Source organism: Mytilus trossulus, chromosome 13, assembly GCF_036588685.1.
Source record: "Mytilus trossulus isolate FHL-02 chromosome 13, PNRI_Mtr1.1.1.hap1, whole genome shotgun sequence".
NCBI lineage: Eukaryota > Metazoa > Mollusca > Bivalvia > Mytilida > Mytilidae > Mytilus > Mytilus trossulus.
In genome coordinates this window covers 25,404,269-25,425,658 of record NC_086385.1, presented here as the reverse complement: position 1 = coordinate 25,425,658, position 21,390 = coordinate 25,404,269, and the positions used below count along the sequence as shown (strand labels likewise).

The 21,390-nt window shown below is 31.4% G+C and overlaps 1 protein-coding gene across 2 annotated transcripts in view; it reads right to left on the bottom strand.

Moving 5' to 3' along the window:
• The window catches only part of LOC134695076 (uncharacterized), a 68,620-nt gene extending 52,865 nt beyond the window's left edge, over positions 1-15,755 (bottom strand). For both annotated transcript variants that reach the window (XM_063556269.1, XM_063556270.1), the window contains exons 1-2: positions 15,504-15,755; positions 297-560 (exon numbers count right to left, since the gene is read on the bottom strand). In XM_063556269.1, coding sequence (XP_063412339.1) covers positions 297-560; positions 15,504-15,705 — 466 coding nt within the window. In that variant the 5' untranslated portion in view covers positions 15,706-15,755. The remainder of the gene's footprint in view (positions 1-296; positions 561-15,503) is intronic.
• Between the last annotated feature and the right edge of the window lie 5,635 nt (positions 15,756-21,390).

The window sequence follows — 21,390 nt, the reverse complement described above, 5'->3', positions numbered from 1 at the left end:
TACTGTTAATACCACTACGCAAATATTCAATTTCTCAGGATTTCTTGAGATCTTCTTTCACTGTAAATAAACTTTTGTCAATGTGATGGACAATTTCTTAGCAGACGAGCTGGACATGTACCGTTGTTTGTAATGAATTTCGGTGAAGTTTCTGTATCTTATACAAACTGAGTATGGTTTCAGATTTATTGTTTAATGTATTGTCAAATGATATAACCGTATTTCTATTTTGTCCCGTATAGACATATTTGATCAGTGAAAAATGAAAATGAACCTAGAACTATTGCATATATTACCTTTAACGTCTAATTTAGCAATACTCGTTACGTCTTTGATCTTTATGCTATATGTTCCGCTGTCTTCACGTCTCGTTTCTGATATTGATAACGTATGAATTCGTCCTTGCGTAGTTTTGATTGTCTTCCTATCTGGTTGATCAATTTTCTCTCCATTATTCTTAAACCATTGAACCGTACAACTTTTTTCCATTGTTTCACACTCAAGGTTAGTATCTAAGCCCTCCATAATTGTTATATCTACCAAACGCTGTTTGAATACAGCTTTTTGAAAGTAAAAAAAACAAAACAATTGCAATTAATACATAAGTTGTCTGAAAACAAAGTCTAAAATACTGAGGGAAGCCTACAATGCTATGGTCAAATATAAATAATGCACATTAAGACAAAAAGACTCACAGCAGTCTTCAAAACTCTGTATAGAAATATAATGGAGCCTATAAAACAAATCGTGATATTTCAAATAGTCTGGAAGCTCAGTAGATCCTGCTCCAAATGTGACATCCGTTCTGTTGACCAAAGAAATACAAATGAGGCGATATATCACGCTTGTAGATGTCACAATCGAGTAAAAGAGGTTGGTATTCTGGTAACAACATTGGAAACATAATTATAGTTGTCTGTGATGTCTTTGAAAACATTCTTCTGTATGCCTTCCTCATATTTGTTCTATTTTTGTTCTTTTCAAGCTACAACCATTTATCAAGTTTAGTTTAGTTTAGTTTAGTTAAACATATTTATTTAAGTGGATCGGGAAACAAGTTTTGCAACTTATATTAATCCCTTTCCCCTTTTTATCAAATTATTAAAGAAATTATGATTTGAAAAATTAGTTTAGTTTAGTTTAAACATATTTATTTAAGTAGATCAGGAAACAAGTTTTGCAACATATATAATTCCCTTTCCACTTTTTTTCAATTTATCGAGGAAATTATAATTGGAAATTTGGAGATATGTAATCCACATATATATATATACTGGAATTTTGCTTGCTTTGCTACACATGCATTGAAAGTTCAATTATATCGTAAAGTTTTGTCCTAAACCGACCCTCATTGTCAATTTGTAAATGTCAGTCCAACTATGCAATATAATTGAGTATTGGATGGAGAGTTGTCTCACTGGAACTCATTTCACATCTATTTATGCCTAGATCAATATTATTCGAATCCAATTTAGTTTAGATCTTCAAATTTGGAAATTTTTGTTCTTCCCATAGCGGAATATATTTCAACCCTTGCGTCTATGACATCAAAGCAATACCACCTGCACCGTATCCAGCGCCCTAGTCCACTGGACCACCTAGACTACATGGGATATAGCTTTCAGTCGTTCAAAATTTAAGACGAACTAAATAATTATATACATGGTGTTACTCTTGTACGACCAAGAGATACCCTGGAAAAGATGTCACATATTTAGAAGTGTAACATATATATATTATAAATACACGTTGAATATATATCTGATTTACCTCTTTTTCGAATTTGAAAGGACAGATGCGTTCAGAATATTCGATAAACTTTATTTAGTGACAGAAGAACACGAAGAAAAAATCTTTTTTGAAAAGTTTACTATAATTCTAACCAAATTAAGATCGTAAAGCGTTGCATTTGTGTTGAACTCATAAGATGATGAAAACGAAACTCAAGAAAATTATAACTTAATAAACAATAAAATTTCAGACAATTTACATCTTTTTGTATCTATTATATCATGTTAATAAAAATCGCTCATAAAGTTACTTGGTAATATTATTTTGAAAAATATCAATTTTAGTTAAAATGATAGTGAGAACTCACTTTTTGCCCAAGACTGTAATTTATAACAAAAGAGGCTTAGATTGTATGTCCTCCAACAGATAGTTATAATTTTTAAGTATTCACGTCTGATTAACACCACGCAAAAGAATATTTTTTAACGGTAACTTCTGTGGGTCGTCTTTGATTGGTGATCAAACGGAAGTAAATCGTTTGGAGAGGTGCTTTATGAAGCTCTAAGGATTACAATTAATAACATTTTATGATATAATAATCAAATTGTTTCATTGCATTTGAATTACAAGTATTTGTTCATTGTGTTTAGATAAAACGATATTCCCGGGCTTGTATTTCCTATCATGATTTCCTAGATAGAGGGTTGCTGCTCACACGGAAGCTTTTAAATAAAGAGTTCCAAATAGTTAGGTTGAAATCATCCCTTCGTAAATTTGATTTATGGACTCCATCACGAGTTGGTTGACCAATATGAAATAACCATTTCACAGATGATATCGGATATGTTCCTTATGTCGTAACTACAATGCCGTCTCTTTTCACGAATGTGACCTACCGAATAAGACTATTTACTTGATTTGTATTAACTTAAACAACACGACGGGTGCCACATGTTGAGCAGAATCTGCTTATCCTCCGGAGCACCTGCTATCACCCCAGCTTTTGACGCGTTTAGTGTTGCTAAGTTTTAAGTTTTCTATGATATGGCCTGTGTAATACACGTATAAATTGTATGTTTTTACCTTACTGCTCTTCAACTTTGTATTTGTTTGGCTTTATAAAAATTTTGAAATGAGCGTCACTGATAAGTCTTATGTAGACAAAACGCGCGTCTGGCGTACTAAATTATAGTCCAGGTACCTTTAATAACTATTTAAGCCACTGGGTTTCGTCCCCGAGGGTATCACCAGCCCAGTAGTCAACACTTCGGTGTTGGTATGAATATCAATAATGTGGTCATCTTTATAAATTTCCTGTCTAAAAAATTTTTGAATTTTAATAAAAACTGAGGATTTACTTATTTCAGGCATAGATTACCGTAGCTGTATTTGGTACATTTTTTTGAAAACTTTGTATTTGTTTGGCTTTATAAAAATTTTGAAATGAGCGTCACTGATAAGTCTTATGTAGACAAAACGCGCGTCTGGCGTACTAAATTATAGTCCAGGTACCTTTAATAACTATTTAAGCCACTGGGTCGATGCCACTGCTGGTGGACGATTCGTCGTCGAGATTATCACCAGCCCAGTAGTCAACACTTCGGTGTTGGCATAAATATCAATAATGAGGTCTTTTTTTTTTTATAAATTTCCTGTTTAAAAATCTTTGAATTTTCGGAGAAAAAAAAATGCGGATTTTTATATTCCAGGCATAGATTACCGTAGCTGTATTTGGTACATTTTTTTGAAATCTTGAATTCCCAATGCTCTTCAACTTTGTACTTGTTTGGTTTTCTATAATTTTGATATACATGTAAGCGTCACTGATGAGTTTTATGTAGACGAAACGCGCGTCTAGCGTACTACTTTATAATCCTGGTACCTTTGATAACAATTTACATCACCGAATCGATGCTACTGCTGATGGACGTTTCGTCCCCGAGGGTATCACCAGCCCAGTAGTCAACACTTCGGTGTTGACATGAATATCAATAATGTGGTTATTTTAATAAATTTCCTGTTACAAAACTTTGAATTTTTCGAAAGACTAAGGATTTTCTTATCCCAGGCATAGATTACCTTAGCCGTATTTGGCACATTTTTGGGGAATTTTGAATCCTTAATGCTCTTCAACTTTGTACTTTGTACTTGTTTGGTTTTCTAAAAAAATTTATATGAACGTCACTGGCGTACTAAATCATAATCCTTGTACCTTTGATAACCACCATGGCGTTGTCGATTTATTATCGATCTATGAGTTTGACTATCCCTTTGGTATCTTTTGCCCCTCCTCAGTCCATTATTGACGGTTGGCCATTATTGCCTTACAACCATAAATTAAAACATACGAGAGAATATATTTTGAAGCGCCTCTTGGTACTATATAACTCGTGTTCCCGCTTAATTTTCATTCATCGATTTTTATTCAACAGAATTGAACAAAGATAGGAACACATGGTACATAAGATAAGTTGGTTTAATTTATCTGTATACTTGAGATATGTTTCTTTTTATTCATTTAAATGTACTATGAGAATTCAATTTATATTTAAAGAGCAAACTTTGTATCTTGATTTGAAAACCTGTGACGATATTGTAAAACAGGTAAGGTTTTGGTGTCATAACACCAATTAAAAGTCCCTATCTGTTCAACCAAATTTTGCAATTTTCACAGCTTTCTAAATATTTTACCTTAAGTTTAATTTCATAGAAACTAGGTATATTCTGAATTGTACAGGTGTCACCTTTCTGCATGTCAATTTTCACCATACATTCAAAACCATATAAGAAAGAAGAAAGCTCCCGAAAGAGAGACCACGAAAAATAACCCCTTGTTTTCTGAAAATCTTCAATTCGTAAACCATGGAGCGCATTAATCCTCAATTTTAAATGCAAACTCATAGACAGGTTAAATGTAGCTCAAAATGGTCTTAATATATTTCTCTTTCAACGAAAATTTCATTTCTGCAAATTTGTTGGTTAGTTTAGGTGAACAATGACATTAAATGCATAATTTTTTGTCCGAGTAGGCCTACTTTCACATGCGTTCTAAATTTGAGGGAGTAATTAGTGGTATGACACCTTTTTAACATATGTTTGCATGTGATCGTAAAATTATGTTTCTCTTCTCGTTCAATGAAGTGATTCGTGTCACTTGAATAACATTCATATATATATATATGCTTATTCTACATGTTTCTTAACATGTATGTCATCATAATAACTGTATTATTTTACCTTGACTATTGTGGTTATATTCATATTGTATGTTTCTCTGTAAACTTGTATCTAGTTTTTAGAGAATAAAATAACCATCTATCTATTGATAATGGTTTAATTTAATATACTTATGGTTGTTGTATTGATTCACAGATCTTAAAGAGAGTTTTTGTTTCTATTTTACCATTATAGCAATAAATATTCTCATTTGATCATCTATGTTATCCTTGTGTAGGCTTTATGACTGACGATTATACGCAAATAGGCGAGTTACTTTAACCATAAAAATAAATGTTTGATGCACCTACCTAACCCACGGCTAAATTATATACAATTTGAAAGCTACATATTTGTACTTTCTGTTTTGCCCGGTAGTAAAACAAATCGTACGGTGCAACTTCCATTGAAATTTAGAATAAAAAGACTCAACAAATATAGTTTACTCTATCACGTTTCTTGAAATCGACGATGAGGGTTGATTGAGAACATTGTCAAGTTTTACGACAAAAGAGATGAGCATAAATCAAGCCATAAAAACACTACTTACTACCAAATTATAAACTTTTCATTTCTATGTAGCAACATTATAGCAACGCCTGCATATCTATACTACTAAATGCGGAGAACGATTTCATTAAGCCTCAACTCCTATGAAACAATAACAAGTCGGAAATATGTATGACATGACGTATACATATAGGGTTTTGTGTTTCCTTAATTTGTCTTTGCATGGTCAGCCGACCTACTGCCTGGCGCATACACAGACTATTTAAAACATAGAGAGATTCGCACGCACTATAAGGACACAATGCTGTAAATCGTAGTTCATCTTACAGATGAGGATTTGGATGTTGTAAACATCTTTGTCATCATTTCCTTCCTCTAAACATCTAGGCTCTTCTGTTAAAGTTCGTGTAACTTTTATGACGCCACTGTTTGAAAACACGCCCTTTCATGTGCAATGATCAAGCATTTATCGAATAGGGTGAAATGCAATGGTTAACTTTCTAAATTCCTTGCAACCATATTTATAGCTGCAGATCAACCGGGTCCCCTTTGGTATTGGCTAGGGAATTTCAGTGGGCATGGCCAGATTTGTACGGAGAAGATGAGTTTATCGTCATATTTGGTGGATTGTACATTACAATGACTTGTTTTAAAAGTTTGGGTGAAATATTGCGTGATAGTGGATGGACATGTGCCCTCACTGAAGCCGTTTTTGCATCACCTAGAACGGCAAATTCTTTTAATATATGTTCAATGTAGTAGGAACTAAACACATACATCGACGACAGCATGTGTTTTGCTTGAATTGATAATGTCAGCTTATAATAACGTAAACGCAGAACATATTAGCCATGAATCTGTGACGTTTAAGTATTTGAGCAACTGATGTAAGATAAGAGAGTCACCTCGACCACAGCTTAATTTCTGGCGTTCAATTATGAATTAAGAACTTCTTGTGCTTTCGGTAGTACGCCCATTTCACAAGTCAGATATTGTACTTTACAAATAGTCCATACTAAACAGGATACATATTTTGTTTCTCTTTAATCATGTTTATTATGCTCGATGGTTACCGATCGCGATTGCGATCCATTTCCGAGGCATGGCATCCCTTCATGGACATCACCCACAGGTTGCAATGGTATTTGCAAGTGGTAATTTTACTTTGCGTAAGACCAGATAGTTGTTTTCTATCATCACAACTGATCAGACACAAACACAGAATAATTCAATTGTGAAGAGCGGTGTTGGTGCCGTACGTTAAACGGAATATCCCTTTAGGACGATGGATGGTAGCCGTACCAGAGGTCAGTAGACTAGTATATGAATTTTAAATATATAGTGGTTTGAGTCATTCTATAACAGATAAACGACATCAGAAGGACTCCACGGTACACAAAAGTATTTCTTCAAAAAACTGTCATAGGCTTTCCAAAGTGATGAACTAATTTGAAAATTCATTTCTCTCAGAGTCGTCAGATTTGAACTCAATTTTTGGATTCGGAAGCAAGTAAGATATGTATATAAACTCCAAGATATTGGGGTCAAACAATACGGATATCTGTTGAAGCAAATGCAAAACGAAAGAAAATCTGCTTTTAATAACCAGATAAAAAGAACACTTCCCTATAAAAGAACCTGAAAAGTAATTGCGATCTCTTTATTTTACTTTAATTTCTTGTGAAAGTAGACAATATGACTTTGAAGATTTCTTTAGCCATAACAAACAAAATGCTCCGCAGTCTTTTTCTCAGAATGTCAGTTTAAACATTGGTATTAAATCGCAGCAAATAGGTATACTTAAACATTTTGCAATTTCCCATCAACTGATCCAAGTTCTGACGCATTTGTCGTTGGTGGAGCAGCAATAGTTTATTCCAGGCCACCCTATGGGGCAAAATATCTGATGATTATGTAAATAATGTCACACTGTCTTATAGCCTAAAATCGTGCTTCGAAAAAGAAAATCGAGAAAAAATGCAAGGTATTGGTGCTAAACGGAAAGTTGGTGGTACTGGTAAAACGCCAAGGATTTGGAGTAGTTTTCTCTGTGAAGATGACAACAAAGCGGATTTGTTCAAGTTTCTTGCCGACACAATTCTTTAGTGATTTATAAAAAATGCTTATGTTACACAAGGTGAAAATACTCTTTGCAATTTCAATACGGATAATTCCCAGCTATCCCCTTACCATGACGAGACGGATAAGCGGTTGATTATCCATGATACGCATGCTGCTAAAATGATTGTTAAAAGTAGTACTAACACAGATGTAGTAGCATTACCAATTGCAGCACTTGCAAGATAAGTTGTGGAAAAATTGTGAATTGGTTTTTGAAGGAATAAGGCTTTCTATGGCTTCCTCTGCATGTCATAGGAAATTGTTTGGTCCTCATGTAGCTGCTCTTCTTCTCTGCCATGCATTCATTGGGTGTGACAATATGTTGGAATTTCATGGTAAAGTGAAGAGGTCAACTTTGCACACATAGAAGTATTCCCTGATGTAACGGACTTTTTTTTACCCCGCTTTTGTACAAAAACACAGACACAGATATTGACAACAAGGAAGCATTTGTTTGCATCATGTACTGCAACATCAACATTTGTTGTTGAAGAGGCACGATTTGAATCGTTTTCAAGGATGCAGCGGCTTTATGATGCTATTCTGTATAACAGAGGTTCCCATCCGGATCACATCAAAAGAGAAGCATATCAAAAGTTAACATATTTGGGCTCATCCGGATTTATTCATTCGACAGGTTTTTGTACAAAATCATGAACACTACAGTTGGATGAAAGAAAATAAAACAATGAAAGTTGAAAACCAAAATGAATTGCTTTGGCTACCGTTGCATCCTCGTGTCAGGATTTTTTTGTATATGCAAATACAAGACACCAAGATGTGTGACTAACTGTATATTATTCCGGTCGGGTACTCCTTGTAAACGTGTGTGTATTGGTCACTGTCAAATATTTATAAGATAGTCAAGCTGTATTTATGCATTTGAACCGGACGAAGACCGTGATATATCTTCAAAGTTGTTCATTTGATAGAAATGATAAAATTGACATTTTCAACGTTGTTGCCGCCATTTTGGAACCGGAAGTAATTTTTTTCTTCATGTATGTATTGTTTTATCACACTTTACAAAATTTGATTGAAGTTTTTTTTCAAAACTTACATTGGATTATACATATCAAACAACCTTAAAAGGATAGAAGAAATATAGCCAATTGGATATGACGCCATTTCCAAATAGATGGTGGCCATTTTGAAAAAATGAAAAATTTTGATGGTCAGCAGCAGATTTCTTTTATTTATCATTTACTCAAACTATATACCAAATTTCATGCTCGTATCACGATTTGCACAGTTACATGTATGTCCATAATATCTCCCACTACAATACAATATTCAAGAACTTGCATTGACTTTCACGATTTTCGTGATAGTGCGTAACTACTCACAATGAAAATGTTATATAAAAGACACTATGGCATACCACTATTCAATAGTAATCAATCGATTTACTAGTAACTGACACAAATCTGGGTCAAAAACCAAAACCGAGGAAAACGCATCAACTATAAGAAGAACACAACGATATAACAGAAACACTGAACTGCCACAAAAACAAACGCCAACATACACAGAACAGATTATTCGATACCTACTGCCATATACCTGACTTGGTACAGGGCGTTTGAAGAAAATGGTGATTTGAACATTGTCTTGATCAGAGTTCAAATGCAAAGTTAAAATCAACCCGTTGAAAATGTATGGACGCCAACACGAGTTGTTTGACAATTATGAAAAATCTGTTTCGCCAGATGACGACTGATAAGTTCCAATCGACGTAACCGAAATACCGTCATCTCTGCCTTAAATGTCACTACCGAATAAGACTTGGCACAGAGTTAGGAATGACATGAGCCACAGACGGGTTGCACATGCGGAATATGATCTTCTTACCCTTTGGCTGAGTTCACCCCAAATATGTATGGGGCTTTGTTTTACTCAATCTGTAGTTTTTCATGTTGTGCTTAGTATACTGTTGCTTGTCTTGTTTGTTTTTTGCCCGGCTTTGTCAGTTCGTTTTCAAATATGAGTTTGATGTTCCTTTGCTATATTTCGTCACTTTCCAAGTAGTAACAGGTTTTTAAATTGTAGATCATTGAAGCTCAATCTTTTATGAAAGCGATTTGGTTCTATATATATATATATATATCGCCATGAGCAAATTAAGTTATTTTCGCGGCTATTTGTCTTATTGCATTAATCTTCTTTACTTTATTTTGACGCTATTTTTGTGACGATATTCTTTTCTGCAAGTTCCTGTCTGTAAAGTAAAATAATACCAAAGGGACAATCAACATCTCAAACCATGAATCAAATAAACTTAATCAAAACCATGAACAAAATATTTAAGTTCAAGAGTCCACAAAAAAGCACACCATGAAACCAATCACTGTCTAATACAGCGAATGATCTTATGAGGTCTGGAAGGGTATTCAACGTTTTCATTTTTTTCAGAACTGTTTTATAGTGTGTAATTTACACAATGACATGCATTTGTATTTTAAAAGCGTATGTTCATAATACTCGAAGCATCTTTTATTCAAATAATTAAAGCGATTAAACTTATAAACACATTTAATATGACTAACACTATTTAAAACTAAATAAGTAGCAGTAGCGTTATATTAAAAATAGATGGCTGTTTTATGAACAATAATTGATAATTGCATCCTTAAAATTACAAAAAAAAAATATTCCTTTACATAAAACATATACATTTATCTATTTTTTAAGAATACAAATATTGATTTCCTTAGATATATTTTGCTTTTGGAACAAGTTTTGTGATATGTGATAAATTTCAATTTTCAGGAAATATTGCGCATCTAACCTCTTATCTTTAGTTTAATTTGGAAATGATGTATTACGTTTCATCAAGTTCATGTGATCTTTTAGAAAATGTCATGTTACAAGAATTAGAAAATGTTTTTTTGATCGCAAAACAGAAAGTACAGATAATTAGCTTTCGAATGATATATAATACAGCCGTGTTTAAGATGGGTGCATTAAAAGTCGTTTACTAAACGTCTTTTTGAAATAAGTCACTCGCTAATAAGTCACATTATTATAATTTACGTTCTTTACCTGCATATATTTGAGTTAAAATTAACACTGATATATAGATTATTAAAGTTACGGGAACGCCCGATTGTTAAATTCACGGCATTTCTTTAATTAACAGGATATCTTGTTTAGTTTGCCGCGTGTTATTGTTCATGTATAGATTTTTAAAAATGTCATTCAATAAATTGACCCTAATATTATTCCTGTTATCATGTTATGGAACGCACGATTATTACAAATTGAAATGCATTTAAACTGCAGTTCAAATTACTGCTGGTATAATACATAATTATAGCTGTCTTATGGCGTACATTATATACACATTTATAATATTATATAGTTTAAGAACGGAGCTTTTTATCAAATTTTCTATAAGGTTGTATGCAGACATTGGCATGAAATAAAATATCCCATAAATGCAAGTTTGTTTCAATCCACGAGAATTGGTAACCACGAAATAAATGAATTCACAGTCAATATTATAGTAAATTGGCCTTGAAACAAAGTGTTATTTCATTTCTAAAAAATCTTCAATGGTCGATACCAAAAATAACATTGCATTATTGACTAAATACTTCAAACACATGCCAGTTTAGTACAAGACTTGTTTACATACATGTTAACCAAGAGATTTTTATATCAAATGCATCTTTTGACAGTTTACCAGTATGACAGACAGTAATGATTAAATGTATCATTTAAACATTTTTTTGATTGAAATTCATTCCAAAGGGGTCGCAAGGCACACCTAATACTGTAGTCTATCAGGCTAACTTACAAAATCCTTGTTATGATTATATTTTTAAGGATATTAAGGATATTGTGTTTTTATAGACATACATGTAACTGTATGAAATGTTCTTTCAATATCCAGTCTTATCATATGATAGATTTGATAGATTTCAAGGTACAATGTTTTCATAATGGATCATTGATGCCACCTGTGTTGAACGTAAACGGACATGCTTTGTCTAACCAGTTTCTACAAAACAGGCCTGCATTTGTTCAACAAATACATATGGGCCTTTTAAAACAAGGTATTCCGTCCGTAGATTTTATCAAATAAAATGAAATTCACTTTTCTGTCAGAATTGTCAAAAGATAGGATTTGATTTTTGGAAGATGAGATATTCACCTATCAATAATCATAGTTATCATCAAAATTATTGTTATCTTAATTGACATGATACAACATGCTGTTTATTGGTTTTAGATTTGAATTTACTTTGAATTATCAACAATTATAGTATGTAAGATTGAATCTGAAATATCAGTAGGAAGAATAGCAGGTCCTTTTTGTAAAAGACCAACATTTAATTTGAGATATTCTGTTATTGAATTAGTTACAACATGATAAAAACAAAATGGTGGACTTCGTCTGATTACCCATTTAACTTATCCACCATTGAACAGCATCAACGACTTCACTGAGGAACGGTTAACCTCTCTTAAATATTCTGCATTTGATAAGCTATTGATTACTTACGGTTTATACATGAGATTTTGAATTACTTGGTATTGAAATTGTAGATGGATTCTACATAGACAATGACATGGCAATTGATACGCTCATCATATGCTAATGTTAGGAAGTTTTCATCCTTTTTCAATTTGGGTTTTATAAAACAAGTCTGGTTCAAATAATTATTTTGATGATTTTTTATTTGGTGGAAAATCAGATTCTGATGAATTTGAACCACTAATGATTCCATATGATGACACTTGCAAAGATATTGTAGTCTCACTTAAAAATGAAAAAAAACTGAAGGACCAAATACACTGATTAAATAGATGGATGTTACAAATGATACTGTTAATAAGCTTGTTTAAATTTCACACAAAAAATTAGGAACTTTTTGGCAGAATTTTTTAATTTATAAGACATGAAAAAGTAACATTAAAAGAATTGCAGTCAGTATGTGGTTCATTAGTTTTCTGCATAAAGATCATACCTGCTGGGATAGCATTTAGTTGTATTCGACCTTGGGCAAAATGTCACTTTATTGGGTTGACATCAGGCATGCTGAATGATCTATTGATATGGAAATTATTTTAGAACAGTAAAATAGGATTTCTTTTTAAAATGATATACATGTAGGACGGATGTCACATTTTTATGTTGAACTATACACAGATAGTGCTGGTGAATTCGACAAAGGGTGAGAAATTGATATTATTGGTCAATTGACGTTTTCTCGAGTGGCATAAAGAATAGAAAATTTAGCAGGTCTTTTTTGTAAAAGATCAATATCTAATTTTAGATATTCCCTTATTAGATAAATTTTTAAAAAAACAAGACTTATTAAGAATGGATATAGATACGATACTGTTATCATGTCATTTAAAATTGCATATGTTGGCTTTTATATTGATTCACTTATAGGGATTTGCATCGGAACTAAACACATTTATGTTTAGAGAAAACAGTCGTTGGCATGACACGGGTTATGTTCTTCTCATATATTTTATGATAGTAGGATACAAAAGCCCTAACGGGAGGGATTGTGACTGATATTCATAAGATGAAGACAAAATCTTTCAATCAGTTTAATTGAGTTTAGGAGCTGGCATGTCAGTTAACTGTTGTTATTTATGTATTATTGTCCCTTTATTTATTTCCTTTTGTTAAATCTCCTGACATCGGACTCGGACTTCTCTTGAACTGAATTTTAATCTGCGTATGGTAATGCGTTTATTTTTCTACATTGGCTAGAGGTATAGTGGGAGGGTTGATATATCATAAATATGTTTAACCCCGCCGCAATTTTGCGCCTGTTCCAAAAGCCTCTGGCATTTGTTAGTCTTTTGATTTTTTAGTTTAGTTTTTTGTGTATAATTCGCAGTTTAGTATGACGTCCATTATTACTGTACTAGTATACATATTTGTAAGCCAGCTGGAGACCACCTCCGGGTGCGGGATTTTCTCTTTACACATCGGTGGCTGTTGACTGTTCTATGGTCGGGTTGTTGTCACCTCGACACATTCCCCATTTCCGTTCTCAATTTTACTTTTTTAAGTTTTAAGCTGTTCACATTTTGTCAAAGGACTATGCAATTGCTGTTGCATTACCAGTACAAATTTTAGAAATTCCAATGTCCGTACCACTTTAACATTTAAAAGCAATTGATGCAACCAGGAAACTTATAAAAGGTGGAGTTAAATCATATCCAAAAACCACTGGGAGTAAGACTATAATGCATTCCGATTTTGAAGACAAACATACATCTTTGTTGAGTCATGATGGAGTTCATTTGTGGTTGATTTGCCATTTTATATTTTTGAATTCTTTTTAAACTGTTTTCGACAATTTAATAATATTGTCTGCTGCTTATTCAATTGTCATGGAGGATAAGCATTGGATTAAGATTTCACTAAAATGTCAATTTTGGCAGTGTTTTATTCAAATATTGTTCATTGAGCTGTTATGGATCTGCCTAGAAGCCACAAATTGTTATTTATTTACTATTGGTTTTCCCGTCAGTGACCAATTGTCATAAAGTTTTAAACAACAGTTTGTTGATGTTGGTTGTTTATTGTTTGATATTGTTTAATATTGTTGAAGATTGTTGAATAAATATCATCACACATAATAAGCCAAATTTCAAATTTCATTTGGTTGCTGTTTATAATGTTCTGGCAAAGGAACGAAACATCAAAAAATCACATTGAATATGCAATAATAAATTTTAATGACCTAATAATTTTATGCATATAAAGTACAAGTAGGTGTTTATTGTGTTTCGATTGAACAGTCAGTCCATTTTTTACGTTTTTTACGTGTTCCCCGGTCAATGTTCATTTGTCGACTATTTTTCAACAGATTTACACAACCCACCCTATCTCTCTTTAAGAAAAACAATTGCTGCTGTTTTAAGTGTTTTTTTTTCAGATAAAATGGTGAACAGACCCAGTTGTTTTAAATATTTCAATTAAATTGTCATGTATCATAAATAGAGGTTTCAACATTCATTGGAAGATTCATTGAAACCTGAAATTTCAAGGAATTTGCAGTAATAATAATAAAAAAATGTCTATCTCCATGGCAATTCGTTCTATATGCAAAGTGCGTTGGATGTCAACATGATTCAATTGGCAGTGATTTATTCTAATATTGTTCATTGATCTGTAAAGGCTTTTGATTTGACCAGCAGCTCATAATTGTTATGCATTCACTGCTGGTTTAACCTTCAGTTACCTATTGTCATCAAGTTTTGACTTGTTGGCCAGTTTGTTGTTGTTGTTTGTTTGTTGGTTGATATTGTTGGATATTGTTGAAAATGCCATGACAAAAATGCCAAGACAAAAGTTACAAATTTCAAATGTTAGTTTATTTTATTCTGACGAAGGAACAAAACAAAACAAATCTGTTGTTGTATATTCCTTGCGCATAGTGAATATGCAATAAATAAATTTAGTGCAATACGCACTTGCAAATAACAAATAGTGCACGTCAATAAGATATTTGGGATAATGACCAAGAAGAACTATTTACTATATGCATGTGACTGACCAAAGACAAGATATTTTTCTAAGACATGCTTTAAATTTAAATAATGAGGAGTATTCAAGTGTTGGAACCATTCAAAATTTACACAAAAAAAAATCTATATGGGGTTGAATTAAACAAGTTACTACAAAATCCAGATAAATGCAAGTAGACACACATTTTTTTAAATGGCACTGCATATAAAGAATTTAATTCTTACATTCAGTTCGACGGAAAAAAGGATCGATTCTAAAACAATAATTTTGTTGGCAGTAATTGGCATTAACATTGACTTAATAAGTATCATTTTTCTTACTATTTGTAAGCTTATTATCAGAACAAATCTGTTAAAAAATTAGTATGTCAACATAATACTATCAGATCAGTAGGCGAAATGTGTGTTTGCTATGGAATTACCTTTCACTGTTAATGAAATTTTCATTTCCGCATTTTGTGCCTTTACAAAGTATGTCCCAGTCTCAGGGACCGTTGCTTTCAGGATTGTAAGCGTACGATGATTTCCTTTGCTGGTTATCAAAATATTTGTACATTTAGGTAATTCTTGGTCATCTTTGTACCATGTAACTTCAATCTTATCTGTATACACTGAGCACGTCATTTTAATCTCGTCACCTTCTGTACACTGATATGTATGCTTCTTTGAAGTAAACATCGCTGTTCAAATAAAATGTCAATGTAATATTCATGCATATTGAACGCTTTTTCATAAGCAAATAGATATAGGAAGATGTGGTGTGAGTGCCAATGAGACAACTCTCCATCCAAACACCATTTTGTACATGACTTTTGAAATAATCAATTGCGTTTTTAATGTTGATGTTTACACTCTAAAAAAAATTAATAGGAATTACCAAAAAAAAGTAATTCAATTACTTGATTCAAGTAAATGAATTTGTCAAAAGTATTGATCATTGATAGTAATTATTGGTGATGTTAAGTAATTTACAAGTAATTTACTTTTTCAGTACTTCTAAGTAATCCAATTCAGTAAACAAAATAATCAACATTAGTAATTCTAAGTAATATTTTAAGTAATTTCGAATATTCATTACAGGTAAATACTAGTAATATAACAAGTAATTTTTAGAAGTTAACAGTAAAACATCAAGTAATTCACAGTAAAAACCCAAGCAATTTCAAGTAATCCTTAGTAATAATCTTAAGTAATACTCAGTAAAATAATAAGTTATTACAAGTAATTCTAAGTAATAATTTCACAGTAATCATTAGTAATAATTTCTAGTAATCCTAAGTAAAACTTTTAGAAATCCTAAGTAATAATTGTAAGTAGTCCTTAGTAATAATTTTAAGTAATTCATAGTAATAATTTTAAGTAATTCTTAGTAATTATTTTGAGTAATTCTTGGTAATAATTTTATTTAATTCTGAATACAAATTTTAGTAATTCAAAATAATAATTCAAGTAATTCTAATTTAAAGTAATCTGCTTAAAGTACACGAGTTTAAGAAAACAGAATCTAATCAATGAAATATTTATTCAAGAACAATTTAAGAGTAAATAATCTCTGTACTGATTAATCAACACTCCCATAGATTTGTATGTCATGTGTTGCTATTTATAGACACTTATTTATAATTTATTTATAGATTGAAATACAAAGTCGACACTGTTTTATTATAAATGCATATAATTTGAAATAGTAACATACCTTTTTAAAGAATAATCATATACTACATCCTTTGTTATATTAAATCCATTTCCCTTGTTTGTTGTAAGTTAACATGGGCAACCTCCCCAGCAACTCTGTGTGTTATATTTTCATTTAATTGAATAAGTACACAAAGAGTAGCCAGAAACATGAAAACCCACAAAGTGTCCCTTTTGTAAGGTTTTCCTTTCCTTTCGTGTGTGTTACTCGTGTAAGTATTTCAACAAACTCTGTAAACCTTCGTTCAAATTCAAAACTGAATGAGCTCCAGCCAATTTTCAAAAATAGCTTACCAAAGTCAAATTAAACCTTATTTCTGATTGGCCGATTTTTTTTTCAGTCTCAAATCAAAAACTACTTATTAAAAATACAGGAAATTTTATACAATTTTGTACATTTATAATAAATAGTTAATTTCTAATTTTAGTAAAACTAAGTCATGTTATTTTACATTATTAAATTATATTAAAAATAGATAATAATAGTTTGAGAATATTTTGAAATGAAAATAAGTTAAGTAATGACTAGTAATTCTTATACTAAGTAATTCCGATTCAATGCTTTAAGTATTTCAAAGTATTATCTAAAAACAGGCTATTTTTTCAATTTGGAATTATTTTTAATTATGTAATTTGCATGATTTCTTGTGCTTAAAATTCCATGTTTATTCTGCATTATTACTTTTAAGCATTGCATACTTTCCATACAATGTATTTTGTATAGATAGTGTTGTGTGCAGCACAGTACATTCTATTGAAAATGTGTTATCTACTTTAAATAAGAAAGTGTTGGGCGTCACACTAAACATTAGAATACAGAATATACATGAAATTTATGAAAATTTTGAAGCACAGGAAATTATGTAAATTCCATATAATTAAAAATATTTCCAAGTTGGAATAATTGCCTGTTAAAAGAAAATTGTTATCCAAAATTATGCAATTTTCAGAATTAAACCTACATATTGTTGAAATTGTTAAATTATGGAGTCAAACTTAATAAGAAGCATTTATTTGTATATATAATAGAAATTGTAAAAGTTGTAAATATATAGAGTTAAATTATATAGTAATCATTTTAAGTAATTTATCTAATCCTACCTAGTAATGAGAAGTCATTTTTTCAAGTAATCCGAAGTAATTTTAGTAAATCATTAACTGCATTTAAGTAAAAATAAATTACTATGTAATTTTTAAAATAGTTTTACTAAATTCAAGTAATCAATTTTTACTTAAAACTGTTTGGATTACTTAAATCAAGTAAAAAAATAAATTAAGTAATTTCAAGTAATTCCTTCAGAATGTTTAGTAAAACTAAGGAAAAATAAGTAATTTTTAAGTAATAGTAAGTAATATGATTACTCAAAATGAGTAAAGAAAAATTACTAAGTAATTTATTTTAGTGTGTAATACACTTTTGGTTTTAAAAGTTCTTTCAGCTATTCAAATCGTATTTTAGCATGTATAGTAGGAAGTGTCAAAATATTAGTTTTTTGTCTATGAGTTTGTCATTCATTGACAACATATAGATTATATATGTAAACATTTTGTGTAGCGAATCCTCTGTTGATATGACCTTTTTGTTCCAAATGTTGAATGAAGATAACAATTTACTAATTTTGTTAATCAGAAGTATTTAAGGAGCTAAATTTCTGATGATACTCTTTGGGATTAACATACTACCATCGGTAGTTTCAATGCAGTGGTAGTATAACATTAACAGTACCAAATACACTGCCCTAGATGCAATTCAAATACGCAAATGAAGAAAAAATGCATCAATAGAAAAGTAACGTGTAGATTGCAGTAGTAATTCATTGGTAAATTCAAACTATCTGACTACTTGTGCATGATTCGATGTTTTTGCATTCTTTATAGTATTGAGTAACTTGAGTAATTCATATTGAAAAAAAAATGATATTGAGTTTTTTTATAATATCGCCTGATTTGTACTGCAACCGAATTGTTTGTAACATATTAGAAAGAATGTTTGTCACATAAAAGATGATTATTGATTCAAACTTACAACATATGATCTGTTAATAAATGGTGCCTGAACCATACACACAATTATCGTTCTGATCATGTAGCTGGAGCTGAATTCAAAAGTCATTTTGTCATTTTCCACACACGCACAGAATTAATTTCATTTCATTTATTTAATATAAATAAAAACACTAATAATATTTAATATATAAACAATGAAATTAATTCTTCAATTATAGATATTGAATTAATGTGAACGCAAATTAATATGAGAGCAGTAAGGTATATACTTTAACGATATTTTACATACGTTGAATTCTTAATTTTGTTAATCTACTTCTGTATCCGGCAACCTCCAAACAGTAATCTCCCATATTATCTGGTGTAACATTAGTGATTTTTAGATTTTTCCATAGACCGTGTACACCTCTTTCAATATTTTTCATTTCTGGTAAAAAATGATGGTTTTTTAAAAAGGAACTCGGACGTCTGTTTATTAACAGCCTGTACAATAGTTCAACACTTTCTCCCTCAATTAGATGTATGTCACTGGGAGGTTCGTATATAAAAAAAACTACAATTAAACGAAAGAAGCAATTTAAAAAAATGAAAAGGATAACATTTGTATTTGCAAATTATCGAATGTAACTGTAAACGTTAACTTTTATCCAATTTGGCTACACCAAAATGCAACAGTATCACTATTAGTTATTATTTACTACTACGGTTGCTACAATGCAAATGAGTAACGTCTGGTTCTTCTAAAATGTATGTGCCAATTTAAGCAGTGGCATTCAGTTACTGTTTTTGGCCAGTTATAATCTTAGCGCATTAAAACATTTGAAAGGTCATGAGAAATCATGCTATCTATTAAATAGCCGTTTTCAAAAGACAACGGCTGTATACGTTTAGGTGACACGTGGTTTTGGAATAAGGCGAACCAGGTACGACAGATGTCACTAAACGAAAATATGACAGGAAAATGAAAGTCATAAAAAGAAAAGTACACATAGTTAAAGATAAATATCATGATATTGATATATCTGGAGAGAGTTAAAACCATAGTGTTGATGCTGCGAATTATTTGTTTTACATTGTTTGCAAATGCAAACATCGAAATAAAGGTTCCTTTCATTATTTGCAGACGTCGTAAGACACTGATTTCATTATTGGCTGACACGAATCAACACTAATTCTATAAATAATCATAATTAGCAATGAAAACAGCGACCACAATATCTATTACCGTGACTTCATCTTGTATGTAAAAAAAGTTCTAAAAACGTTGGTCAGATGCACCATTATTATAAATTGCATTGTAATTTAAATGGAATGTCTCCCAGTTTGAAAATTTTCATTTATATCACTGCACGTTTTGCCATGACGCATATTTGTCAAAACCATTCTTAAATTTCAAAAAGATTTATCTTACCTAATCATTTTATAATATTATAAGCAATAACTTATGAAATAAGCTATATGCATGATATCGTATGGCTGTTACCTTTCCAACAACACTCAAATGTCAGGACTCCAATACAATAGACAATGGTCAAACCTATAAAAAATATGGCATACGAGTTCAAGCAAACAAAAATTCTTACCAAGTTTTTCAGAACTCTCAGAATAGTCTTACATAAAATGGTCTTGCAATGTTCCAGATCAGTTACAATGCACTAGTTCAGTGTCGAAAACAAAACAAAAAACAATCAGAATGTGCGCATGTAACACAATTCAAAAAGATATAGACAGATAACAACTCCCTTATTATGAATTAATACAACTGGATTGGAAGTCATGGGAGTTAATTTCCTTTCCCTGTAGCAAATCCTGAAGAAATACTAGTAGAATCAAAAACCAAGTGTTCATTTACAAAAGCCGCTTTCTACGGATTCCAATTTGTAAAATATTATGATGATTATACGCGTACCACTTCTATGCAATACATGTTTAGTAAAAATGTAAAATGTATTTTATTATGAAAATTTGTAGGTAACAAGAAGACAATATGCTTTCTTCTATGGCGGTATAATACATTAGCTTAATTGACAAAACATTATACCATTACACAATATAATTCCATGATCTACTACATGCATCATTCAATTAATCTTGTTAAGCAGGTTTAAAAACTAAAAAGGGGGAAAGTAAAGTAAATATACGGAACCAGTTTTCTTTCTTGAAAAGAACGACACCTTTTATTTTTTAAAGACGTATTACTCCCTGTAGTGTTAACTTTACAATACTTACCAATGCAGATGGAGCATATTGCTATTTTCAGTTGAACTGAAAAAGTCCATCAAAATAAAATTGAGAAAGGAAATGGTGAATATGTCAAAGCGACAACCACCCGACCATAGAGCAGACAACAGCCAAAAGTATACTTTAAACCAGATTCTATAATCATGATTATGTGACACGCAGTTTGTAATCTTTTTGTGTTGTCTTGGTGTGCTGTCGTAAATAGGAGGTGTTCATTGTTAATATTATTTGATTTATTTATGTATTTCTGAGTGCCGAGTGGTTGTTTGTTCTGTATTCAGGACACTTACTATTGTTATTTTAGCGGTATTTTAAAATTTCTATATACACATGGAAGATTCAGATAGCCATAAAACCGGAAGCAAC